The sequence below is a fragment of the Topomyia yanbarensis genome, chromosome 2 (genome assembly GCF_030247195.1).
Source record: "Topomyia yanbarensis strain Yona2022 chromosome 2, ASM3024719v1, whole genome shotgun sequence".
Taxonomy (NCBI): Eukaryota; Metazoa; Arthropoda; class Insecta; order Diptera; family Culicidae; genus Topomyia; species Topomyia yanbarensis.
The window spans coordinates 430,572,569-430,600,543 of NC_080671.1; the positions used below are offsets into that span (position 1 = coordinate 430,572,569).

The window sequence follows — 27,975 nt, forward strand, 5'->3', positions numbered from 1 at the left end:
ACATAATTCATTCATACTAATGCCAAAGTTATTCATTATGAACAAGTCTGCGTAGGATAGTTCGGTTAATTTCGTACGTAGATGTTTACTTCTCTTAGCACAATCCACATTTCCAATTGGAAAGAATGAATCTAAGCATGCAAATGTATAAAACAAGGGTATCAAAGTCACTAACACTGAATAAATTCTCCATTTTGAATTAAAATTACTTTGCTGGGAGATATACCAAGGTAGATTGCAATTTTTCTTGATTTATCTAGAAATCAATCAAGGGCAGCAGTGTCTCAAAATAAAGGAAAATTTACGTACATACCTGAGTAGCGGGGGAAAGTTCAACACGCATCTTCAATCAAACATTCCATTACAGGCATTCATACTTATCACCATTTTTTTTCTATCCAACTTTCACATAATTTTTTCTAGCACACATTTTTTTTTTTTTTGAGCCCATGCTTTTTAACTGGCAAATGGGTTTTGGCACAGAAACTAACGGTTTATTTTATTTATTTTTTTCTATTATTGCACCTCTCTTTTTTCCATTAATGCACAATCACGATGCCAATATGGCCGATATAAAACACGCCACCCAGTTGAGAACGGCTTTTTTTTCTACTGCATATTCCAGGAAACACCCCATCCGAAATTACCGTTTCTTCTCTTCAAAACGTGGACGGTAAATTAAAACTTCCAAAAATATTTTCCGTTTTTCACTCTACACAACTTTTTACTTTTATCGGTAATTTTCACCTCGTCGCCAATATGTGATGACCGATGTACGCTACAGTGTATCTAAGAGTGAGTCTCAGTGTTCATCCGATGTACCGCTGAACCTCTAACGGCAACTAATACTATCACGAGTACACTATACTACTACTATACTTACGTTGTGTGATAGGTACCACAGTTACTCTCTTTGTTTACTTTCTCTTCTGTTAATAATTCGGTCACTTTAACATTTATCCCTCAACTCTTTGCATAATATACTAGTTAAAACCACCGTCTTTCAATCTGCACTGTAAAATAAGCGAAAAGTGTTATAGTGATGCCGTAAAAATCGAAAGAGAAAGTAAACAAAGAGAGTAACTCATTGCAGATATGACGTTTTGAAAAAACACTCAAGATATACTCTAGAATGCACCTCACAATCGCGATTGAACCAAATTGAATTTTTTTTTAATAGATGTACAATACTTATCTCCTCCAACTCAGGTATGAGTAATGTTTATTTACATTGCACACGGTAAAAAAACTATACCCATTTTATGTATTCAAATTGCCCATTTTCGGAAGTTATTCGAGCTGTCAAAAAATGGGTATTTTTTTGTTTCTAACAATGAGTACTTTTTATCCATTTCACAACTACTCGATGAGGTAATGTCAATGGGTATATTGATCTTGATAATGGGTGAAAAATCCTTAAGCATTATTTCAAGCGAGTTAACCTGCAAACTAAGGATCGTAGTGGAACCTGCAAATTGTCGCCCTGCATCGGAGTCCGTGGCGGAAACGGAACATTTCGGCAATGCTCCGAAAACAACGTCTGTTTAGACTACTGAGGATGTTGAAAATATGCGCCAGTTCGGCATTTTTAGAGTAGCCAAAAGATCCAGCCATCAAAAATATATCCAGTTGGCGGTTTTATTTTGTTGAGTAGTTTTAGAATAGGATTTCTAGCTAGATTCCTATACCTTTATAAGGAAACAATAATGTGAAATGAATGTTATTTTGTTTTTTTTTTAATTCAGAAATAATTCTATTGACAGTATTTTTAATTCTGGCGCGAATTTCATGAATGGGTCTTTTTTATGCATTTTGTTGTAACAGTTGTAACTGCGAAAAATAATGGGTGAAACATACCCAGGTTGACGTACAAGGTCTGTACTCATTTATGGGTACAAACGCTTTACCCATTTAATGGGCTATTCCACTTTTATTGAAAATGAGTAGTTTTCTACGCATTAATGGGTACTTGATTTTATCAGTGCACGATTGGTCTGCTTAATAAGGTATTTTTGGCTTCACACTATTCGTCTCTTTCCCTATTCTCTTTGTACTAACGCTGGTAACGCTCTTCTGAAATGTTGTCCTAGAAATGTCTGACATCGCTGCCTGCATTTCGACATAGATCTTTCATTAGGGCTTAAATCGCAAATGTAAACAAACTGCGTTTTCGCTATTATGACATTATGCGACAAAAATACTACAAGATTGAGGTGAAAATTAGTTAAAATGGTTTTTAGTTCGATTTATAATTAAAGAAAACAAAACGGCGAAACATGCATTTTCTTCGAGATTTCGACTTAGGCCCTTCTTCTCATATGGAATATAAAGGCTAAACTTACATTTTTTGACAGAACCGGGCGTACGGTTATTATTCACAAAATTCTTTAAACGGCGGTTCTATTATATAAATGATAAGCAATATCTACTAGGATCATGTCTACTCGATACTTGTTGCACATAAACATTCGAATATTTCGATATTTTCATGAAATTCGAAGAAAAGATGCACGCGCCCTATCATTTACATTGGGTTTCTATGCGCCCATTTGCTGAGCCCTATTAAAAAGTATACTGTCAAGCTCGCCCATTTACCCAGCCCTACCCAGCAAGACAGAGTCAGTTTAGCCCTTTTACCGCGCCCTTCTGAAAATTATGTACACCGTTTAGCCCTTCCGCAAATGGTGGTTGCTGAAGGGCGAAATCACGACTGGGATGCAAATTGGGCGTAAGCATTTTTTTAGTTTCTACCCACTAAAAGCACATAGGAATTAAATTCTTTGTTATATTGTCATAAGGTTTAACCAAAGATGCTTCCGGAAAAACATGGTCATAAAGTAATTTATACCTACAATAAAAACTACATTTAGAAAAGCATCGCCGTATATTGAAACTGATTTTTCTCCATTTGAGTACATTGCGACTTTGGCCCTATTGAAAGATCTGTGTCGATTTATAAAAAATCTATACAATTTACAAGTTTTATTGAGGATCGTTTGGAGTTTTTTTTCGGTTTATCTGGTGAAGCTATCTCTCACGTTAAGATTTCAGTAGTCAATCCTATTGGTGTCAGACTTTCTTTAGAAAATGACCGAAAGTGATTGTGAGCCTGATTTTACTGATCCTGAAGGAAAACTAATTTCAACAACTGAAAATGAAGCAACTGATGAACAGATAGACTCGGAAACCTACCATCGACTGCCATCGTATCGGAGGAACTACACTGAAGCTGATCTCTATCCAACGGAGAAAGATCCACGCTGCGATCCAGAATGTTCATTGTCATACTACTGGCCTGTATATGTTAGCAACCTTAGGGTTTTAGCGATAAACGCAACATTTAAAGAGGTGTCCGAATACTTTGCTTACAAAGGTTTGCTAGTGAAAGCAGTTTTGCTTCGCGGGATGACCGATGAGCTTTACAGAGAATGCCAATATGAGTACAAAATCGTGGATTTATTGGTTTACTTCACCAGTAAGAAGGATGCCGAGGACGCGATCAGGTATTGTAATCGCGAGACGTATTATGGGAGCCGGTTGAACGTCCTGTCTGGTAGAGACCCAGATTATTTTGATAACGAACGCAGCTTCAGAATAAAGCAATTGTCCAGCTCGAGTCTGTACAAAACAGAAGATTTTTATGAACGCCCTCTTTCCAGATATGGCAAGGTAGAGCTATTGATTCGACATACCCCCACCGAGTTTGTGGTTCAATTTGTCAGTAAGGCTGATATGATTTCCAGCTTATGTCAGATGAATAAATTTGTCATGACACCTTTGACTGGGCCTACCCGAAAGCAGAGATACCTTGAGGAGGATGTCAAGACACTACTCCATAAGCGAATTCGTTTCGAAAACTTTTTGGAAATGCGACCAGAGGAACATATAATGCAGGCACTTCGCGAAGGTAAACAACCGCAGGTTAGTTTAAGGTGGCAGAAATATTTAAAACCACTGATGTCGCGAAGGCAAGTTAAAAAGCTGGCGACTTCCAAAAAATATTTAGAGCGAGTGAAAATGATTCGAAATGAACGTAAGCTACTTGGACAGAATACCCAATACACTCCAACCGAAAGCACGCGGACCAAGTTGCTAGAAATTGAGGAAAATGCTCAAAATTTTCTACAAAAGATGGGTGTGAATCCCGCAGATCGAATTCCCTGCCATATTCTCGCCAGGGTCGATAAATGAAGCATACAATTTCTAAAAGGCGTGCGGTTCAAACGTTCCAAAACGCTTCGAAAAAGGTTCCCTGATTTGTGCTTCAGTATCAGTGCGAATTAAAAAATATATATGTCTAGTTTGTAGTTTGCATCCTAGGTAAAATACATAATATATTGTAGTAAAATTAACGAGTTATCATTACATTGTCATTCAATGTCGTTTTTTACGTGGATATCTGGTTTTTCTTTTTCTTAAATGCGCTTTAGTCGCAGGTACCACGTCTAACGTCCTAATAGTTTGGCCAATTCTTGTGTTTCAATGAGTTTTTTCAATCGTTTCTCCGTTGGTACATACCCAACCTGGATGCTAAGCCGCCCTTCGTCCTTGTTCTTCTTGTTAAACCGTCTTCCAGTCACTGGTTTAATGTGCCCTTGCCAACTGAGATCGATTTCCGGTCGTTTGCCTTCCAATAACGCCTGAAGAACTGTCTCTCTCGGTTTCATCGCCATGAAGCAAGCGACGGAATTTATTTTATCTAGTAGTTCATCTTTTACGTCCTGTTCGAGGAATCGCTGTTTCGGGATGCGCCCAATCAGTGGGATTGGCACCATTCCAGCTACTCTACAAACCGCCTGAACCATTTCATCCTGGTTTACGAATTGCACCACGAACTGGAGAATGTTGGAGCAAACATTCCACCTTGCCATTCCTGGACAGTTCGTTTTCGTAGAACTGCTCGGTTTTGTACAGACTTGAAGATTGTTTTATTCTGAAACTACGTTCCTTGTCAAAACAATCAGCATCCCGACCAGAAAGGACATTCAACCGGTGTCCGTAGTAGCTCTCGCGATTACAGTATCGTATTGCGTCCGCCGCATCCTTCTGGCTGGTGAAATAATCTAACATATCCACTACCAAAGTGAAACGTTGGCATGTATTGAAGAGCTCGTCGTTCGTTCTCCGGAACAGAATCGGTAATTGTTCCGAATCGCGGCTTTTTCGAAAAGAGGGTTAATTTCTTTTGGAAATGGTTCGCGTTATCAGTCCCTTGTAGGCAAAATAATCGGCCACCAGTTTGGGCCACTCGTTTCTGTTGGTGGTGTTGAATTTGAAGTTGCTTACATAAACTGGCCAATAGCACGCCAAAGACCAATATGGATCACATCGTGAATCTTTCCGCGTAGGGTTTAGATCCGCTTCGCTGTATTTCCTGGGATGTTCCGGCAAACGAACGTGGGTTTCCATATCCATCGAATACTCCGGTGCTGTGTTCGTACACGAGGTAAAACTGTACGTTATTCGTGTGGGATCGGTGTAATCGGGCTCAAAATCACTGTCATCCGGCATTTCTCATTGCTGGTTGAATGGAAGAGATTATAGTTAGATAAATAATTTAAAAAAAAATTGACGTGCTCAATAAAATTACAAATTACAAATTACTAAAGGCAGGATTCCAATTAGGTTTTACACCAACCGACATAACCCAACAAAATGAGCCGGATGAACTTCCTTTGACAATTCTCGGTGGTTTGTTTACTTGGGAGTTACGTGAGTTCAAATGAAACAGATGAGCATACGTTGCACTCGAACTCACGCAACTGACAGAGTAAACAAACCACCGAGAATTGTCAAACATGAACTTCATTCATCATGAGTTCATTTGTGTCGTCATCTTGTAGAACTTATTTAATTGAGTTCTACAAGATGACGACACGAATGAACTCACGATGAATGAAGTTCATGTTTGACAATTCTTGGTGGTTTGTTTACTTTATCAGTTGCGTGAGTGCGAGTGCAACGGGTGCTCATCTGTTACATTCGAACTCACGTAACTTCCATGTAAACAAACCACCGAGAATTGTCAAACGAAGTTCATCCGGCTCATTTTGTGGGGTTATGTCGGTTGGTGTAAAACCTAATTAAGTTCTACAAGATGACGACACAAATGAACTCATGATGAATGAAGTTCATGTTTGACAATTCTCGGTGGTTTGTTTACTCTGTCAGTTGCGTGAGTTCGAGTGCAACGTACACTCAACCAAAATATCACTTACATTTCATATGCAAAAACATGTAAATATTTTCCATAATACTTTTCACATGAATGTTATTATTTTCACACATAATCTGTTCTCTCTTCCGCCCTATAAAAACTAGTATTGATTACAGATATATCTTACGTGAGGTTCAGTTACTTGCTATCGGAATGCCACATATTTTCTATTTGAAACTTATATACCTTTTATATGATATTCAGATGATTGTTAACTGAATGTATAATAGCAATCATGTTACGTGAAGTGGGTTTATCTGATATTCATGTGATTGTTAGTTGCTTGTATAATAGTATTCAAATGTTTTGTTAGGTAATGTAGCTTGGTTGAATAAATGTGCGGATAATCCTAGTAAAGTCCAGCTGGAAATTCAGCCGGTACTCTGACTGGCTCTAGTTAATAACCGATTCCAGTTACAAAACAATCACTGGAACCAGCTACTAACTAGAGCCAGCCAGAACTTTGGCACATTTTCCGGCTGGACTTACAGGTCTGTGTTGATCATTGATTTGTAATGCATTCTATACCATCTTGGAATCTTCAATCTGGAGCAGTTATAGCGGATATATATGTATTTCTAACGTCTTCACGTTTAATTAGAAAAATCACAAGTCCAGGAGCAATGTATTCGCCGCCGTACTGTTCCTTGACGCCATGTTGAATGTGTATGATTTTTTTCACATTATATATTCCCGTAATAATAATGTGTTTTACACATAAACCTAGAAGTATGTGAAGACACATAACATGTATGTGGGCCACGCTTGAAAGTTATTCATTTTGTATTTGAAATTCATCGGTGACTGTATAAGTTTTATTTGATGCATATGAATTTGATGTGCATAATCGTTTTTAAAATTTAGGTGTTTTTTCACATGAAACGTATGTGATTTTTTGGTTCAGTGTATGCTCATCTGTTTCATTAAATTTTGAACTCACGTAACTCCCAAGTAAACAAACCACCGAGAATTGTCAAAGGAAGTTCATCCGGCTCATTTTGTTGGGTTATGTCGGTTGGTGTAAAACCTAATGGGCAATCCACGAGACGTTTCTGATCAGCAACCAGAGATGCCAGGTACTTTTTACAAATGTCTGCAATAATAATTTTAAAAGTCAGGGAAGAACAAAAAATGTCAGGAAAGCTAGTGTAACCAAAAGCCTTTATATTCAAAAATCTGTAAATATCTGCAATAAAACTAAAAAATCTGCAAATATCTGCAACCAAACTAAAAAATCTGCAAATATCTGCGTCATCGAAAAAATCTGCAGCTTAAATTAAAAATCTGCGAATTTGCAAACTTGTCTGCAAATCTGGCATCTCTGTCAGCAACTGATTATTTTTTGGTTGTTTCTTCTGGCGTTACCCGCTCAGTTAAGCTCAGCCGGAAATGAACAGGAATTCTGGCTGGTTCCAGTTCGTACTCCGACTCCAGCGACACAACAGATTCTAGATAGAATCGGTTGTGTAATTGGAGCCGGAATACGAACTGGAACCAGCTAGAATTCCAGTTCATTTCCGGCTGAAATTTACTGGGCTGTCGGCGCGACGTCCGACAAAATCGTTGATTCGATCAAACACCAAACGAATCGGACTAACGACCCAGTAAAGTTCAACCGGAAATGAGCTGGAATCCTGACTGGTTCTAATTCGTATTCCAGCTCCAATGAAAACCGATTCAACTACACTGCAAATAATCCGCACATTCCCGGTCAGCGTGGCAAGCAGAAAGTTGGCAAAAGTTGAGTAAAGCGAATTCTGGCAACGAATTCGCTCAAATGCAACAACCGTTTCTGACAGAACCCTCTAAGAACGGTTGGTTTCAAAATCGTCCAATAAAGGACGTTCGTTGAACCAATTTGGACAACGTCCAAATAACCGTTCAACAAACGTCCATTGTTGGACCCGTGTTGAACGATTTTGAAACAATTTTTTGGACGTCTCAGTGGGAAGCGGTTAAACCAACCGATGCTGCTCACTCCCGCTTGGAAGAAAAACGGGCAGCCAGCAAAAATCCGACAGGATTCCGGCAGCTGTCAAAATTATCAAGATGGCGCTGCCAGAATTCAGCTATACTCCTTCCAGTTATGGCAGGCAGATTCGCCTCGCCGGTTCTGGTTTGTTTATCGTTGTTCCATTTTCGCCATATTTACATTTTTCCGAGAAGGATAGTTTTGGCAGATGAAGAAATAAGGAGAAACAAAGATTTTGGTTTCAAACATGGTAAGTAATATGGATTTCATTTCGATCGTAAACCGACAAATGGGCGAAACTAACAAATGTACACAAAGAGAGATTTGATTAATATCTGAAAGAGGAGTAAAAATACTTTATAAAAAATATAAAAACTCATTTATAAATATTTCACACTTCATGAAAATCAATAAAAAACAAAACGGCGGATCCGACTTTCGACTGTAAACAAAAAGCCAGGCGGGTTACGCCTCTGCATTTCTAAGGTAGTGTATACAGGCGAAATTGACAGCATCATTGTTTACAAGGTCCGTAAACAGACTCGCCCTAAACAAAAACCAAGTGCTTGTTACGCCCAGGGAGAATAACAAATTTTCCCCTCCAGCGAGCACGGCGAAAGCCACATTTGATTTTTGTTTTTTGGCGACACTGCAGGGCGAAATTGAGAGTCGTCAAAACAAGAGGGCGACTCAAAAATGGCCTAATCAACATTTCATAACAACACTCGGCGAAATAATCTGTTTTCAATTTTATCAACGAAAACGTTATTATATAAAACATTTTAATTATGCTTCCGAAAACTAGTATTGTTTCAAAGTGTTTCAATACATTTGAAGGCGCAGTATGCAAACACTGTTAAAATACGATTTAATTTTCTGAACCGAATTTTCAAAGCTATTTTTCTCGATTCGATATCATTGCGACTACGGCCCTTTGGTCGATTCATGCTCGATGTCTCCAGACATGTTTTTGTCATAAATTTACATAAAATTTAAAAAAAAAAATTAAGAAAAAATTCAAGCAAAACCTGAAGCAGTACAAAACCGGTCCTGCCGGTGCGTGCCTGGCAGAAATCCGGCAGAAAAAACCGTTAATAACCGTAAGGCGAAAAATTCTGCCAGAAACGGTTGTTGCATTTGAGCCGGCCGGCTGGGCAGCGCTCTGCCAGCCAGACCCCCAGAAATTCTGCCAAACTTTTTATTTCGCTGCCGGCTATCTGGGGGGAATTCTGCCATGCACGTCCGAGCGGGCTTTTATCCAGAATCCAGCCAGAAATATACGGCCAAGATCTCTGCACGCTTCCTGCCACATCTTTGTCAGATGTTTTGCTCGATTCGTACTAAATTCTACCAGGTAGGAATTGCCAGGATCTTTGCACAGTTTCCCAGTGAGCAAATTTTCTGGCAGAGACCGCTCTGCTAGATTTCTGTAAGTCTTGGTTTGGCAGCCCTGTCAGATTTCTGCGCGTATCCTGCCGGGTTAGTTGAGCTAGGGCGAATTCGGATTCGCTCGCGTTTTTTGGCAAATTTTGACAGGAACCGAGCTAAACCCTGGCATAACTCGGACATAAACTGTGCTAAGATCCTGGCAATTCCTACCTGGTAGAATTTAGCACGAATCGAGCAAAACATCTGACAAAGATGTGGCAAGAAGCGTGCAGAGATCTTGGCCGTACATTTCTGGCTCGATTCTGGATAAAAGTGATCGGTTGGTTTAACCGCTTCTATCAGAAACGGTTGTTGCATTTGTGCGAATTCTTTGCCAGAATTCTCGCACAAATCGCGCAAAATGCTCGCAGAAACTCTGCCAGCATCAATTTCGCTTTGCTCAACTTTTGCTGACTTTCTGCTTGTCACGCTGACCGGGTTATGTCGTTGGTTTTAGAAAAACTCTAGAAAGAGAATTGCGGAGACTCCATTTTGGATCGATTGGATTCGCGTTTGGCTGTCAAAAAACGAATCCAATCGAACATTGCCTATCCTTATAACATTGGACGTGTTGCCATACAATGCCGGGGCATACGTTGCCAAAAATGCTGTTTTTCTCTCCGCAGTTCTCTTACTGGAGTTTTTCTAGTTGGTTTCAAAATCGTTCAACACGGGTCCAACGATGGACGTTCGTTGAACGGTTATTTGTACGTTGTACAAATTGGTCCAACGAACGTCCTTCATTGGACGATTTTGAAACCAACCGTTCTTAGAGGGAATGTTTGTAAACACGACTCACAGTCAGGGTGGCCAGACCTACCGATTTATCGGCAGTCCTACCGATTTTGGTCTTCCCTACCGATTCACAGACGACCAAGGGAAAACTACCGATATTTTGTTATCCCTACCGAAAACTACCGATTTGTATTGATTTTGGACACATCCTACTCAACATTCATTTTTGGGTTGGATTTGGTCTGAGATCTGTGTTTTCAGTATTTTTTCTTTGTTGTGTCACTTGCGGACGGCTAAGACCGCTCACGGTCCATCTCGCCAAGTTTTCAATATTTTACAATGTCAACACTACGTTTTTAGGACAACAACCCGGCCTACCGATCAGGGATACCATCAGGCATATTTTTCAAATGTCTTCACATTTCATGAAAAAATGTCTTCATTTGTTTTCACCGACCAGGATTCTGAATCGGTTTAAAATTTTGAGCCAGAATTCTACCAGAAATCGGTCAGACAACCGAAACAAATTTGTCTTCTAAAAGAAAAATCCGTCTTCACTAGAAAAAACTCAAGAAAGAGAACTGCGGAGGCTCCATTTTGGATCGATTGGATTCGCGTTTAGCTGTCAAAAAACGAATCCAATCGAACATTGCCTATCCTTATTAGGCAATCCATTAGACGTTTGTTTGACAATTCAGCGGTGGGTACTGTCAACAAGTCTACTCCTGCGAACAGAAAAACTCGCCCGACAAACAAGTTTGTTAGTCCGATTCGTTTGATGTTGGATCGAATCAACGATATTGTCGGACGTCGCACCCCTCGGAGTAACGTCAGAATAAGTAAACAAGAAATAATCAGCTGATCAGAAACGTCTCATGGATTGCCTAATAACATTGGACCTGTTGTCATACAATGCTGGGGCATACGTTGCCAAAAATGCTGTTTTTCTCTCCGCAGTTCTCTTACTAGAGTTTTTCTAGTCTTCACAGCAGCGATGCCAGATGTGAAGACATGTCTTCATTTTGAAGACATTTGAAAGGCTGTGAAGACGGGTTTTTCATTTGGAAGACAAATTTGTTTGGCAAAATTCTGGCTCAAAATCTAAAACCGATTCAGAATCCTGGTCGGTGAAGACAAATGAAGACATTTTTTCATTAAATGTAGACATTTGAAAAATATGCCTGGTATCCCTCCCTCTAAGAACGGTTGGTTTCAAAATCGTCCAATGAAGGACGTTCGTTGGACCAACTTGGACAACGTCCAAATAACCGTTCAACGAACGTCCATCGTTGGACCCGTGTTGAACGATTTTAAAACAATTTTTTGGACGTCTCAGTGGGCTGCTTCACAGCCTTTCAAATCAAGACGGATACAGGTGTGCACATTTTTTTTTCTGTGTGTGAGTGCGGTTGTCATTTTTCTTTGATGAAGCCTAAAAAACAGGATATGAAAAAGAAAAGCACAAACAGTTGACGTAGTGGGCCCTTCTGTTGCCATAAGTTTCGTTTCGGTTCGGCAATAGTTAATTTAATCGGTTTTTTTTTCGAAGTAAAAAGTGGCCATAAGTGTTCTAATCGATAGATCCGAAGCGAAGCTCGGCCTTTTCTCACTTTTCATCGTGCGCCAAAGAATCAGGATGCTCGTTCGGATGTTGATATTTACTTCAAGGGCCCCGGCCGCCATGCTTAATTTTGCAAGTATAATACTAATACACTCAAATGTGTAAAATGCTCCCATCTTTCTCTCTATCTTGCTTTCAAATGTCTTCAAAATGAAGACATGTCTTCACATCTGGCATCGCTGCTACCGATAAACTTTTACTATTCAGCTTTTTGTTGGTGGATGCGTTCCCAAATGCGCACCCCACTTTGACAAGTCGTCCGTCCAATGTCAATTTTGACAAATCATCAGTCTTGTCAATTTTGACAAACCGTCGCTTAAGTTTCAATTTTCACATCACGGTAGGCGTTCATTTATGTTCTCAACTAAAACGTTAAACGTCAAATTAAAATTTTGTATATTTTTCCGTTGAAAATAAAAAAAACCGATTTCCATTCGGGTCGGCACAATCGAGTGAATTAAGTTGTTTGTTTTGGGGATCATCTCTAATTCAATTCGCCGATTGATATACTGAGGAAAAACAATTATCAGCGACACTCGATTTAGTTGAAACAAATAAGCCGGTTGAATTGCAACCGATTTCGTCATTGCAGCTGCAATCGTCAATTTTCTATGAGATTGTTTTTTATCGCTTTTCTAGTTTGGCTTCTTTTTACGACGATTGCGAGATTCGTTCGAAAGTGCTTTGTATTCCCGTTTACGACATCGAAATCAAATGGGCTTACTACGAATAAGGGTGGTTGTGATAAATGGGTAATTTTGAAAAAATCACCCAGCTCTAAACAAGGTTTGCTAATTTACTGTATTAAAAAAGATGGAGTGCTTTTCCGGGTGATTTTACACCGAGTTTCGTTGGTCATATCGTACGTGATGAATTCATGTAAGAGCAGAAGCTTGAATCCCTTAGTTCTCTCAACACTCATAGTAGCATCCAAACAACTGAGAATATGTTATAAAACTATTAATCAGCCAACAAAAAAATGCGCGAAGCGATTGATATCAATGAAAAAGATTATTGAAAACAAACTAACAAATTTTAAATTAGACGTTTAACATTGGAGTTGAGAACATGAATGAGCAGGGTAGGTTAAAGTTTGTGACACTGAAGGCTTGTCAAAATTGACACTACACGCTCGTAAAAAGTTACTCAGATTCTGAGTACTTTTAACTCAGTTTTGAATGATGTTCGTAAACGTCAAAAATTGAGTTGTCATGTATAATATCTCTGAGTAACTCTGACTCTATTTTTGGGTATTACACAAGAAACCGTTTTGGAGTTACCAAACGGAAAAGCCGTTTCTCGCCAAGTTAAAAATTCCAAGCGTCATCCGCCATTTTCCATTAGTAGGTACACGCTCGTTTAGTTATCGCTCATCACTTTTTCACAAATAAAAATTTGTTCAAATATTTATAATAGTTGAAGCTAGAGTTGTAGTGTGTAAAATACATTTTAATTGAAAGAGTGGATTTGAACAACCAGCATGCAGAAGATTTCGGAAGAGGTGGATGCTGAAACTGCAATGAAGTTGCGAGGTAATATTCACGTTATATTATATATATATATATATATATATATATATATATATATATATATATATATATATATATATATATATATATATATATATATATATATATATATATATATATATATATATATATATATATATATATATATATATATATATATATATATATATATATATATATATATATATATATATATATATTTATATATATATATATATATATATATACATATATATATATATATATATATATATATATATATATATATATATATATATATATATATATATATATATATATATATATATATATATATATATATATATATATATATATATACTGGAAAAAAAGTGTAAGGTTTCAGGTTTCTCATGCCATGTGCCAAATTGTGGGAAGATGAATTGGATGAATTGAAGGAACACTTCCGGTTGGTACACAATTTGAACACCAGCAAAGCAGCCGCTCAACCTTTCCTTTGTTCAGAATGTGGTTCACTGTACCAGAGGTTTAAGAGCTTGAAACGGCACATAGAGAGTGTTCATCCACTAATTACAGAAAATTCTACAAATATTTCATACGACCATGACGCTGTTGAACAAATTCAAAATAATCATCCGGAAAATATGCTCGTAGATGATGATTATCTGTTGAGAATAACGAATACTATATTCTTTAAAACGGCGCCGTCGTTGGATGAAATTACTAAGAAAATTAGTAAATTCGCCACAGATTTGCGAAAAGATGTATCTCTTCCCGAGACAAAAATCAAAAAGTTCTTACAGGTTACCTCGAATCTTATAGAAGATTACGAGTGTTACATGTTGAATCTATTCAGAGAATTTTTGAAATCGAAGTCGATCCCATTAAACGATACCGACGTTTTGAAATTTATAAACGACGCATCTTTGGATGGAATTTTTGCAGACGTAGCTTCTCCAAAAGATAACCTAGCATATTTGTCTGGAGTTGCGGGTTGTGCTGTGCCAAACCCTAGGGAAGAAGTCTTGGGAAGAACTAGAATCACTAAAACTGTCCCCGCGATTACCAAACTAGGCAAAAGAAAAAGTGTACAAATAGTGAAAGACGTTGCTCACTATATTCCACTAACCAGCATTTTAGCACTGGTTATGAAGAATCCCGGAGCTCGCAAGATGATAGCAGAAGAAGCAGTGAATGACGATATCTTGTGCGGTTTCAAAGATGGTCAACGTTTCAAAACACACCCATTCCTGACACGGTTTCCCGATGCATTACGACTCTCGCTTCATCTGGACGATGTCGAATATCTGAACCCTTTGGGATCACGCAAATCAAAAAAAAAAAACTTACCAATTTCAGTGTTAAAATTGAGAATCTCCACCCCGCAATTAATTCATCCTCCAACAGGATATATCTAACGCTTACAGTTCGCTCAAGAGATGTAAAAAAATATGGCTACAATAACGTTATGAAACCGCTGATTCAAGATTTGCGTGAGCTTGAATCAGATGATGGTGTTGTAGTACAATATGGGAGTGAAAAGTTTACGATGAGGGCAGTTCTAGTGCATGTTTTGGGGGACACGCTGGCAATTCATGAAATTTTCGAGTTAATGGGGCCCCAATCAAGTCTATTCTGTAGAATGTGCTATGCGACGCGTACTGCACTTCATTGTGGAAACATTGGTGATACCTTCCCTCATCGCACTGAAGAAAGCATACAATGTGATTTAAATGCACTTCAAAGCGGAACTAAACCACCTTCACAATGCGGAATCATTCGAAAATCAGCACTGAATGAAGTTAAATATTTCAACATAGCGGAAAATAACACGTTTGATCCAATGCATGATCTTTTGGAAGGCGTCGTCATGGTCGTAATCAAATGTGTTTTGAACGAAGCTGTAAATATCCATAAAGTGATAACGATTAGTCAAGTCAACCAAATTATACAGCATTACGAATACGGTATAACTGAATCGGCTGATAAACCTACCGCTAATTTTACTTGCGAGAAGTTAAAAGCACGTGGACATGCTATTCCTCAGTCAGCTTCGCAATGTTGGCTTCTCCTTCGAGCTTTCCCTTTTATGTTCAACCAGATTCTCGGATTTAATTCAAATTTATCATCATTGCTTAGAGCTCTCATGAAAATAACTTATTATAGTTTCTCCAATAAGCTAACATTGAATCAGATTAACGATCTGGAAAACGAAATCGAATGTTTTTACAAGTTGTTCAAATCCTGCTTCCCTGCCATCAACCCTACCAATAAATTCCATCACATCTCTCATTATCCCTACATAATTCGTCAGGATGGGCCAGTTGTTAATCATAGTTGCTTACGCTTCGAAGCGAAATTCAAGGAGTCGAAATCCCAAGCGAAGACATGCAACAATTTCATCAATTTAACAAACAGCTTTGCTAAGCGCCTGAATCTAGCACAGATAACCACTATTCTTGACCATTCATACGAAATTGGTACGGTAGATATCGTTTCGTCAAAGCACATACACAAAAAATCTCTAAGTAATTTACTCCTGATCCGGGATCTACCAGATTCAATCAAATATATAAACCATATGAAAATAAATAACACAAGCTTTCGGCCGGGACTGATAGCGAAATACCAAGTATGCAACGAAATGTCCTATGGTTTGATAATAGATATATTGCAATCGGATAATCAAATTGTTTGCCTAATACAGCATCTCGAATGCGAATATTGTTTACAATACAACAGTTACAAACTCAAAACTGACAGTCAAGTTATTCGCATATCACACAAGAACTTGCAAACGAAAAAAACATACAACTTATGGAGTATATACGGAGATTCAGAAGAAAACTACTATATAAGTTTGAAATATGTAGATAGTTAGTAGGGAAATAAACTTGGAAATAAATTTATAATAAAATAAACAACAATCAAGAAGGTAGTGCAAACAACTTGAGATGTCACTTTAAACCTTTATATATACTTATTCGCTCTTTTCAGCCCAAAAAATAAACGATCAGAACCTAGTTCTGCTCAACGATGCCGACCTAGTTGAAATGGGGATAATCGAAAAAGGATCCTGTCTAACAATTCTTAACATAATAAAAAACTATAGTTCTGAAGCTAATCCGACCAAAGATAAAATTGATGAGACTTCCACTAATGTTCAAAATTTGGTAAGCTTTCTACTATAATTACTGTAAGCGCTTGTCGTACTATACATATTTAACGTTTTCAGATTAACCGTTCGACATTCGAAGATGACGCAAAATTCCGAATGAAAATTTTGTATCCAATTTTGGATCAAGGGATCGTACCAGATAAGGACGGTTTAAATCATCTTACACGAGTCGCATGCAAGCAAATGGAGACTCAAATAATGGACGGTCAAAGGCAAGTAGAAAGTTTTATTTGTTACTCTACTAGTGCATCAAACTATGAACACTCCTTAAAGTGTGATAGAATGAATTGTTTACATTGAACCGCACGAGTCTCTCCGCTAGAGCAACCTTGCGGCGAAATGCGCAATGCCTATACATATTTATAGGGCTTACGGCCAATTTCTTTATCCTCGCTTAAATTTTAAACCGGGTTCACCAGTACGTTTAAACCTGGTTAAGACGTTAGGCGAGAATGAAGAAATCGGCCCTTAGTAGTCCTTCGAGCAAATATGCAGGTGATCTAACACTGTCTATGAGCAGAGAAAAGCAATGCCTTTCGTTGTGAAGCTTCTATTTCAAAAAACATCGTAGTCAATCAGTATCATGCATTATTACTTCATTGAGCCTATGAAACTATGAAGTATGCATAGTAATGAAGCACGGCCAAACAACTTCACTTCTGATTATAAATATAAAGAAATGTATGAAACACAGTACAAACTGCTAGAGGAAACCACATAGTTATCAGTTCTTCGCATCCTGATTTCAATATTGACCATTCTTTACACATCTTCAATCTGGTTCGATTTATAAACTTCGGCATAAGAACGTACATGCGTCTTTGACGGTGGTACTTAGAAAGCGTAATTCGTCATGTTCCGGCACAAAATTATAAAGACGACCGACGACGACGAATTATAATAACTTAAACATTTAAACCAACAGAATTTAAAGGTATACAATTTCTGTTTATAGCGAGCGTGTTTATTTGTTTACATATACAGTTCAATCGTAAATCGACCAAAGGGTCTAACTAAGCCGCAATGTCGTTGAATCGAGCAACAGCGATGCCAGATTTACAGACTGTGGACAGATTTGCTGCACTGAGAAACAAAAAATTTAAGGGTTGTGTACAAGACACGACCACGATGACATTAAAAATGTAGCCAGTTTTATAAGCAATCAATATTATCCGTGGCCAAATTAAAACCCCTTAATGCCATAGACTGTTTTAGAACTACACACAGGCATGCTATTCTTCACTAGAGATAATTGTTGAATTTTTAAATTAAAATCGATAACCTATAGTGTGATAAATTCAAGTTTTAAAAAAGTTTTATTCAAATCCATGAAATAGGAACATCAATTAATGATGCTCACAAACAAAACCTTACATCTATCTTTAAATACCTGCTATCAAATTAAATGTTTTCAAGCATGATAGAAAATTAACTGGTCATAACTCAAACTATTCGTAAACAAAGAAAGTTTAACATATGTATCTTTATATATTCGGTAGTATAATTAACATTAACTCTGAAAGGTTCTATATTTGGAGTCCATTGGTGGAATCCTGAAAAGGACTATTTGTGGAATCCACAAACACGCGTGCTATGGAATGAAAAGTACTAAACTAACTAAGGGCTTTTGGTTTAACAAAAATCACATGCAGAATGGAACAATTAGTCAGCTGCAAAACAAGGTCTGCCTTCTCACGCTACTTACATCAGATAAATATTTCGAAATAACAAGAAACAACCCTTCCCTTCAGAATCTAATATGAAATACTGATAGCTTGGAACGTGACATCGGCTTTTATCTCTTTCGCACTGATGATGGAAGGACTACCTTCACGAGAATAACGAAAAAATATTTGCGGATTTTTCACATCCTCCGATTTCTATAATATTGTAGACTTTTGGATTTGGCTTGATTTTCGCCAATTTCAGCATGACAATATACTTTTAAATAACTGTACATTTTTGTATTGTTTCGGAAGGATAATTTTAAACAAATCACAGATTGTTGTAAATTTCAGATTGTCAATGTACGCGCAAGCAACAAGTAACGAATATAAACGGCGGAATTAGGTTATCGTTGTCATCGTCAAGAATTTTTCAAACTTGTTCTTCATTGTTGGTTATAGCCCTGAAAAGGGCTTTTAATTTACAAAAATAACATGCTAAATGGAACCAACAGTCAGCCGCAATAACGGTTTGCCGTCTCTTCCAGCCACGCGCTACTTACATCGGATAAATAATAAAAATTGGAAAGAAACAAACAACCTTCCCCTTCAACAGATAATTTGAAATACTAATAGTTTGAAACGTGACATTGGCTTTTATCACTTTCGCATTGTTGATGGAAGGACTGCCTTCATGCAGAATAACGAACAAAAATTTGCGGATTCTTTTTGGTACGGCTTTCGCTAGTTGGCAGTGTTGCTACATTCTCCAATTTTCTGAAACATTGCAGAATTTTGGATTATGTTTCCGAAAGATTATTTTTTAATAAATCGCAGGTTTTCACCAATTTCAGCCTCGAGATGTACTTTAAGTAGCTGCCCATTTTTGTATTGTTTCGGAAGGATAAATTTAAACAAATAACAGATTGTTGCAAATTTCAGATTGCTTGCGCGTGTGCAAGCAACAAATAACGAATATAAACTGCGCAATTGAATTATCGCTGTCAATGATTGGAAATATTCAAATTTGTTCTTCATTGTTTGTTATAGCCCTTAAAAGGGTTTTTAATTTACCAATAACATGCAGAATGGAACAATTAGTCGGCTTCAACTGAGGTTGGGCAACTCTTCCAGCCGCGCGCTTTTTACATCGGATCACCCCCAGCGGTAGCAGTGATCAAATGCAGCACTCTACGCAGTGCATTGTCAACATGCATGATTGCTACTGCTGTTCTTTACGGCCCGACGATCGACGGGAGAATGAAGTCGCTCGAGAAATGATATTCTTTAAATAGTCGAGGATGACGTCATTCATAGAAGCGTAGTGTGCTAGGTGCTCAAATCTGTCGTACGAGACGCTATAGATACGATGTTATTTGGCTGGCAAAAGAGCAACAACTGATTCAAACAGGCACACGGCACATTTATTTATAACTTTTCGTGTTCGTTTGAATCACTAAGCTGCTCCCTTTCGACGGCGCTGCCGGGGATAGATTGATGTATGAGAGTTTTCACGTTTTCGAGATCTGTTCATTTTTGCTTGTTTTTCAATAGTGTACTATTGAAATACAAAAACACTATAGCAATAAAACATAATTTCAGTTAATTCTGAATTGTTTAGTGATAACCAGACGGAAATCCGTTCATAAATAAGAAAGTTATTAGCGTTCAAAATAGTGACGCAAAAACGTGACATCGTTTGATTTTAGATTTTAGAATGACACCCTACCCCAGATAGTGCAGTAAGACATTTTCAATGTCAAAAAAACGCGTTAATGAAAACCGCGTAAATTTCAAAATCCGCGTAAAAAACCTGAGTGTACTCTCCTATATAAAATACTACGCTGCTGAGCAGTGCAATAACTACAGAAGCACGTTGTCAGATGCCTTACTGATAAAAAACATATAACCGAAATATGAAACATGAAAACCAATTGGCTCTTTACCCTACGCAGCTACAAAGCGCCGTAAACATGGATTAACAAGTTACAACGCACACGCATGCATAAAAATAAATATATTTTTTTCAAACGCAACACTCTTAAGCAGCACACACCGTATTGAATTAAATCCAAACCACCCCGCCCACCCACTTTGCAAATCATTCTGTGACACCATGCTGGTACCCGACAAATCCGCACACGGCGACCGCTGCCGAAAATGCATAGCGTCTACCGCTTATTGTAGTGCCCAGAGGCTGCAGCCATGATCTTACCCGTTCGACATAAGAACAAAAACTGATTCAAACGGGTACGCGTCACCTCTATTTATAAACTAACCGTATATGGTTTAGTCACTTAGGTGCGAGTGTGTGCAAATGCCAACGTTACCGAAAATCGATAGCGCTTATTGCATCGCCCGGAGACGATGTTGCTCATATGGGATAAGAGCAACAACTGATTTAAACGGACATGCGTTGCTTCTATTTATGACTTTTCGTGTTTCATTGAGCAACTAAGCTGCCCTCTCTTGACGGCTGTGTCTGAGAAATCTGCCTCACGAATGGTAATGTTCCCGTTTTTCGTGAACTTTTTAATTTTACCAATTTCCAAAAATCTACTTTTATTGGGGAGATATTAAATTATTATCAATATTTAAGTTAGGTGTTTCTGAATCGGTTGGTGTATGAATGATTGAAATCCATCTAGTAATATCGGAGTTATAAGCGTGCAAACCTTACATAGTTTCGTTACATGGGAGATAGTTTAGATTTTAGAATGACACCTAACCCCAGATAGTGGAGTAAGACATTTTTAATGTCAAAATATGCAGAATTAGCATACTTTCATTCCCGTCTCTTTTGCTGTAATTCTCGACGAACATATGATTACGGCCTAAAAGCCAACCGTCAAAATCCACTTTGAATGGAAATTCCAGACAAACCGTTACTAGTCGAACACAGCTCACAACAGTTTATGAAAGAGAAAACTTTTCTCTTTCGTTTACTACCAACATCTGTGATTGGCGTGTAACGGTTTGTCCGGAATTTCCATTCAAAGTGGATTTTGACAGTTGGCTTTTAGGCCGTAATCATATGTTTGTCGAGAATTTTCATGCATTTTCTAGCATATACTTCTAGTAAATATTCAATGAGTGGATAGACCGAATACGTCCAATGCACAAAATTTGCAGCAGAAGAAACGAGAGGCAGATCAAAAAGTATGATATCGGTGATTAAAAAAAAGTTCTGCGTATGCCTGGTCCAGACATTTACAGACTTTTAAAACAGTAATAAACTGACCGATTTTCTTCAGAAAATAATAGATGTGTCCCAGCATGCAAAGAATTACGAATCAAATACCGTTCATACTTTTACCATTTAGATTTTTTTTAAGAAATTTAGAACTTAATCTTTCACGGAATCTTTTTGGTCTTTTTCGGAGTAACGAACCAATGATCTCTAAATGCGCAGGTATCCTTCTGTTGATCAACAGCATGCGGCAGCTGTTCAAATCGTAAAATTATTTCCACAACTTAGTAATACGCGAGTCACACCAACTGCTCCTGATGAGGTTTGTTATTCTATGCTTATTTAATTTCTCTAATATAATTATAATTATTTTCATGCTAGTCATTTTTCTTTTGGCGCAACGGAGGCAAGGAAAAGGGTGCTCATACTGGCATGATATTTCATCGCATCCGGAATGTCATCAAACAGCTACCTGCAGGAAAACATAAATATAATCGAGGAACTATGCCTGTAGAAGAGTCCGTTTCAACTGAACTTGTAGAGCGGGCTCAATTGCTCCGAGTAATGCTTGCATCGGCATCAGTAGCAGAACATATTTGTGATGAAATGGACCGATGCTTTCCAGTCCTCAAACTGTTATTAAAAGAAAAGAAACCCGTTAATGATATCTTGGATATGTTTCCACACCTGTGTTCATATGAAGGATTGGTGGTAACATGTTTATTTTTTATTATTTACTATTTCACTTTATGGTATTCACGGAACATATGAATATTTATATCATATCACTTTTTCTAGATTCGTCAAATGTTTGAGAGATTGTATCCTAACAGAACAGAAGGTCTCAAAATCGAGGATGTCTTCTCTCAGTGTCTATCTTATTCACCGTCCAGATTCTCTAGAGTAGAAGATGGTGAGATATATTTTTTTTTAATTTAGCCCAAAGGTCTGTCATAAAATTTTAAATTTGTAAAACTATTCACAGATCACATTCGAGGATGCTTGAGAATAATTTCTCATATGCCAATTCGCGGACAAAAAAGAACGCTGGTAGGCTGTCCAACTGTAGGCGAAGAACATTCGGCTTCAATTTTAATTCGTTGGATTGGGGTAAATGCAATATAATATACATAAGGTTAGATGTAATGATTTTATATCATCATTAGGAGTGCTTAGATACATACGTGGCATCCCCCGCAACTGATTCCAAACTACACATGGTGTGCGTAGCAAGCCCGATGAAAAGAGGAAATTATGCCGTCATTTGTGAGAAAAAAGTTATATTCGAGACTAACAATTCTATTCATGCAGTGGAAATTTTATTCAAATGCTACGCAGTTCTCGGAGTGGAGGTGCCACCTAATTTTAGAATGTTTTGGGACTTTCTGGCATGTGCCATATATAATATAATTCCGCACAGTCAGAGGACAACTGTGAATAGACTCGTCCAAACTTTTATTGAAGTTTCCCGCGCACGTATTGACAACAAATAAAAGGACAACTTTTTTATACAATACTTACTAAAAACCATAAAATTTAATAAACAGAAGTTTCTTTAATTATTATTGTAAAAATATTCCATAAGAAAAGAAAGACTGCATTGTGTTGTATCCAAAACAAAATTTTGACGGCCAATTTCTTCACTGGATGTAAACCGGTTTAGTTCCAGTTCAAATGCAACAATCGATCATGAACCAATTTAAATAGGAATCGGTTGTTGCATTTCTTCTTACAGAAACCATTCAGAATTGCAAGTCATAATCCGGATGTTTCTTAGTAAAGTTCAGTCAGAAATGAGCCGGAATTCCGGCTGGCTCCAGTCAGTATTCCGGCTCCAGTGACACAACCTATTCTAACTAGAATCGGTTGTGTCACTGGAGCCGGAATACTGACTGGAAACAGCTGGAATTCCGGCTCATTTCCGGCTGAACTTTACTGGGTTTTAATGAAATATTGCACTCATAAATTGGGTAATATTCTACCCAAAAACTGAGGAATTACAACTGGCTTTGTTGTCTACTCAAAAATTGGGTAAGCTTCTGCTCATAATATGAGTAAAAATTGATCAATTTTTGGTTTTGTTGAAGTTCTACTGAACCCAAAATTTGAGTAATGTTCAACTCAAAGTCTGCGTAATAATTACTTAATTTTTGGTTTTGTTAAATTTGTACTGAACTCAAAATTTGAGCAATGTTGAACTCAAAATCTGAGTACTAGTGAAGCACTTTTGGGTTTAGTGTAGATAATATTGTACTCAAAAACCGAGTAATAATTACTCAGTTTTTGGTTCATGCTGGCTTACTCAAATTTGAGTAACTCCGGAATTACTCAATTTAAGGGTTGTTCCACTTTATCTGGAAATGGGTGGGATTAAACTCATTTTTGAGTAACTTTTTACGAGCGTGTACTGTCGATTTGTCAAAATTGACACTGGACGGTCGACTTGTCATAGTAGGGTGCGCATTTGGGAACGCAGCCACCAACAAAAAGCTGAATAGTGACCTTACCCAAGATGGGAGAAAGGTGGGAACATTTGATACTTTTGAGTGTATTCGCAAATACAAATACAAATTGTATTTGGTATTAGTTTAATGCTTGCAAAATTAAGCATGGCGGCCGGGGCCCTTGAAGTGAACGAACGAGCATCCTGATTCTTTGGCGCACGATGAAAAGTGAGAAAAAGCCGAGCTTCACCTCGGATCTACCTATTAGAACACATAGGGACACTTTTTACTTCGAAAAAAAAAACCTATTAAATTAACTATGACCGAACCGAAAGAAAACTTATGGCAACAGAAAGGCGCACTAAGTCATTTCCATACTAAATTTGAAAAAGGGCGAATAAGATTTGTAAACAAACTTTTATTTTGATGGTTTCTCTTAATTTACTATAATTTTAAAGCATAAAACAATTGAAATTACTTCTACGAAGGGTAAAAATTTACATTAACGCATGTTTTTCATGAAATTCCACTCTGCAGCAGACTAATGAGCGAAACAAGTTTGTTTACAAAAAAAACTTTCGCCCTTTTAACGAATTAATATTGATTTATTTGTAATTTTCTTCTTCATATCCTCTTGTTTTTTTCGGCTTCATCATAGAAAAATGACAGCCGCACTCACACACAGAAAAAATGTGCACACCTCGACACAGATTTTTCATTAGGGCCTAAGTCGCAATGTACTCAAATGGAGAAAAATCAGGTTCAATATTCGGCGATGCTTTTCTAAATGTAGTTTTTATTGCAGGTATAAATTACTTTATGATCATGTTTTCCCTGAAGCATCTTTGGTTAAACCTTATGACAATATAACAAAGAATTTAATTCCTATGTGCTTTTAGTGGGTAGAAACTAAAAAAAGCTTACACCCAATTTGCATTCCAGTCGTGATTTCGCCCTTCAGCAACCACCATTTACGAAAGGGCTAAACCGTGAACACAATTTTCAGAAGGGCGCGGTAAATGGGCTAAACTGACTTTGTCTTGCTGGGTAGGGCTGGGTAAATGGGCGAGCTTGACAGTATACTTTTTAATAGGGCTCAGCAAATGGGCGCATAGAAACCCAATGCAAATGAAAGGGCGCGTGCATCTTTTCTTCAAATTTCATGAAAATATCGAAATATTCGAATGTTTATGTGCAATAATTATAGAGTAGACATGATCATAGTAGATATTGCTTATCATTTATATAATTGAACTGCCGTTTAAAGAATAATTTTGTGAATAATAACCATACGCCCCGGTTCTGTCTAAAAATGTAAGTTTAGCCTTTATATTCCATATGACATGAAGGCCCGAATAGAAATGTACAGTAACAAAACCTTGATTTTCACTGTGACAGTACAGTATTTTTACAATAATTTACAGTAAGTTTTAGTGTTATGCTACAATACAAAAACAATAAACTTTAACGTTTTTATAGTAAATTTCAATGTAAAATAGACTTTTACAGTGAAAAAGGGGGGTGGTTATGTATCTTAACATTAAAAAAATCAGTTTTTTCCCATACATTTTTTTCTCGAAAACAGTAAAATTTAATGTGAATGCACTGTATCAGTTTTTTGCTGAACAGTGAAATTTATTGTTACATGAAATTTTATTGTAAATCTACTGTGAGAACTTGGCATCGAACAATGTTGAAACAGTAATAACTATAATATTTATTATTTTATGATTGTTTGTAGGGTAAATGCTATTGTAAAATTCTATCCGGGGGGCCTAAGTCGAAATCTCGAAGAAAATGCATGTTTCGCCGTTTTGTTTTCTTTAATTATAAATCGAATTAAAAACCATTTTAACTAATTTTCACCTCAGTCTTGTAGTATTTTTGTCGCATAATGTCATAATAGCGAAAACGCAGTTTGTTTACATTTGCGATTTAAGCCCTAATGAAAGATCTATGTCGACCTGTATCCGTCTTGGACCTTACCAATATTAAGGAATTCTATCTGGCCACCCTGCTCACAGTAAAAGTCATTTTTATATCGACTTCGTCAGCGTGCACAGCCTAATGGTTTTAAGTTTTTTTTAAGCGGGGAGTATTCCAAAATAAAGAAAAGTAAAGGCGTTTGATTTCCAATAGAAGGATGAAAACATCAATAAAACGGAAGGGTAAATATTTCTTTCTCGCTTAAGAACGTCCAATTGATATTTGCAACTATATTTTTCACAAACGAAAGCGAAAGGCGAAGCAGTATTCGATAGCCCACAGGAAAGCGAAGATGAACCGGACTTTACTAAACGCTGTAATGAACCATCAAACGACGCAGAGGACTGTGATGATGATCAACGTATTCTGCCTATGGTCGCAAACGAGTCCCAGAAAGGTAAGAAATCCCGTAGGAAAATGGACAAACATGCGGTCATGAGTGGTATCCCTCAATGCAAAAAGTATCGACCTGAAGATCTCTACCCGATGAAAAAACCTGATGAATCCTTTTCGCTCAGTGCATACCATCCGGTATATGTCGGAAATTTTAAAGTCATTGCCTGGGATAAGAAAGTGTGGTACGAGCAGATTTCTAGTTACTTTGCTTACAAAGGGTTGTTAACAAGAATGGTCTACTTCCACCAGAATAAGAACGATTCGTTTACAAAGTTTCAGGAAGTCAATCGTTTGATAGACATGCTCGTTTATTTTACTACGGAATTAGATGCGCTACAGGCAATTAAACTTTGTCATAGAGATGTATACTACGGGCACAAATTAAACGTTCTTCCTGGACGGAAGCCGCAATGTTTCGATACTCGTGTAACCGTGAGATTTTTATTGCCTTCCGATGAAATGCACAATAAAACGGAATCGATTGTTGAGGAGGAATTAGGGGGAAATGTGAGTCATATTATGCAGGATTCCGTCCGACGAACGTTGGTTCAATTTGTTAACAAGAAAGCAATGTTAAAGGCTATATCTACGCAGTCTTTGTACATTCCGATCAGAGCACATAAGAAAACTAAGAGACAGCGATTCCTAGAAGAGGACGCGGAACAGCGTATCGAGTGGGCCATAAAGACGTATCCTTCGTTTATGGAAATGAAGCCCGGGCCAAGTATACTTCAAGCCCTGTACGATGGGACACAACCCCCAGTAGACACATCATGGATGAATCATGATAAACCCCTTGTGGAAGAATTCGATTTATATAAACAACAGCAGCAAAGGCGCGAAATGCATGGAGAGAACAGCCTAAGCGGACCGAACTCGAAAATAGTAAATACGGAAAAGACATCGGCCAAGCAAAAGGAAGTGGCACGTGGAATTGATACGTTTCTCCGTGAAGACAAGGAATTTTTGAAAAACTTACGAGCACACAAACTGGCCAAAAAGGCATCTTTCGCAAAAGCTGCCCACCGTGATAAACACACCGCAATGAACAAACGACAAAAGATGAAACAAAACATTACAATGAAGAAAAAAGGCAAAAACTTCCACCCGTAATATTTTCACCACAGAACAGACATCTCTGAACAAGTAAGCGTATGATACTTGTGTAAACATTTGACTCCAGTCAAATACCGGTTAAAACACTAATGCCAGCATATCCCAACTCATTCCGGAACCAGTTCGTAATACTGACTGGATTCTATTGGCTCAAATGCAACAATCGATTCTGGCACAATCGGTTTCGGAATCGGGTTTTACAGTTGAGTTGAAATTCAATCCAGCACTCCGAATGGTTTGACCGGGGAACCCGGATCAGCTGACAATTCAGTCGAACTCATCTATTAATCGATACCAAATATCCTTGAATGTGCCGGTAATTTTTACGCAACTTTTACGCTCGAGATGGATGTCATTCTCTGTGAAGCAATCATGTTTTCAATTTCCTTGAATATTAATACGAATGTCTTGCTCTTTTGAATTGAGGTTTTTGAATGTAACAATAAAGATTTACTGCAGAACTGCATACTCTTGTCTTGTTTTCATTAATAGGCTTCCACTGATAAGTGGGTGAATAGAG

The 27,975-nt window shown here is 37.6% G+C and overlaps 3 protein-coding genes and 1 pseudogene across 3 annotated transcripts; 3 read left to right on the forward strand and 1 right to left on the reverse strand.

Annotated features, from left to right (window-relative positions):
* The first annotated feature begins 2,957 nt into the window (after positions 1-2,957).
* LOC131685395 (uncharacterized) lies at positions 2,958-4,348 on the forward strand. Its single transcript, XM_058969096.1, has one exon. The coding sequence runs from the start codon at positions 3,088-3,090 to the stop codon at positions 4,189-4,191; it is 1,104 nt and encodes a 367-aa protein (XP_058825079.1). The 5' UTR covers positions 2,958-3,087; the 3' UTR covers positions 4,192-4,348.
* Positions 4,299-5,830, reverse strand: LOC131685406 (uncharacterized; annotated as a pseudogene).
* Positions 5,831-21,229: 15,399 nt separating this feature from the next.
* Positions 21,230-23,048, forward strand: LOC131685396 (uncharacterized). Its single transcript, XM_058969097.1, has 5 exons — positions 21,230-21,835; positions 21,895-22,224; positions 22,312-22,426; positions 22,499-22,623; positions 22,680-23,048. Exons 1-5 carry the CDS (start codon positions 21,728-21,730, stop codon positions 23,004-23,006), a joined length of 1,005 nt encoding a protein of 334 aa, XP_058825080.1. The 5' UTR covers positions 21,230-21,727; the 3' UTR covers positions 23,007-23,048.
* A 2,931-nt stretch (positions 23,049-25,979) lies between these two features.
* LOC131685390 (uncharacterized) lies at positions 25,980-27,921 on the forward strand. The gene is made up of 2 exons (XM_058969092.1): positions 25,980-26,125; positions 26,194-27,921. The coding sequence occupies exons 1-2, from the start codon at positions 26,101-26,103 to the stop codon at positions 27,450-27,452; spliced, it is 1,284 nt and encodes a 427-aa protein (XP_058825075.1). The 5' UTR covers positions 25,980-26,100; the 3' UTR covers positions 27,453-27,921.
* The last annotated feature ends 54 nt before the right edge of the window (positions 27,922-27,975 follow it).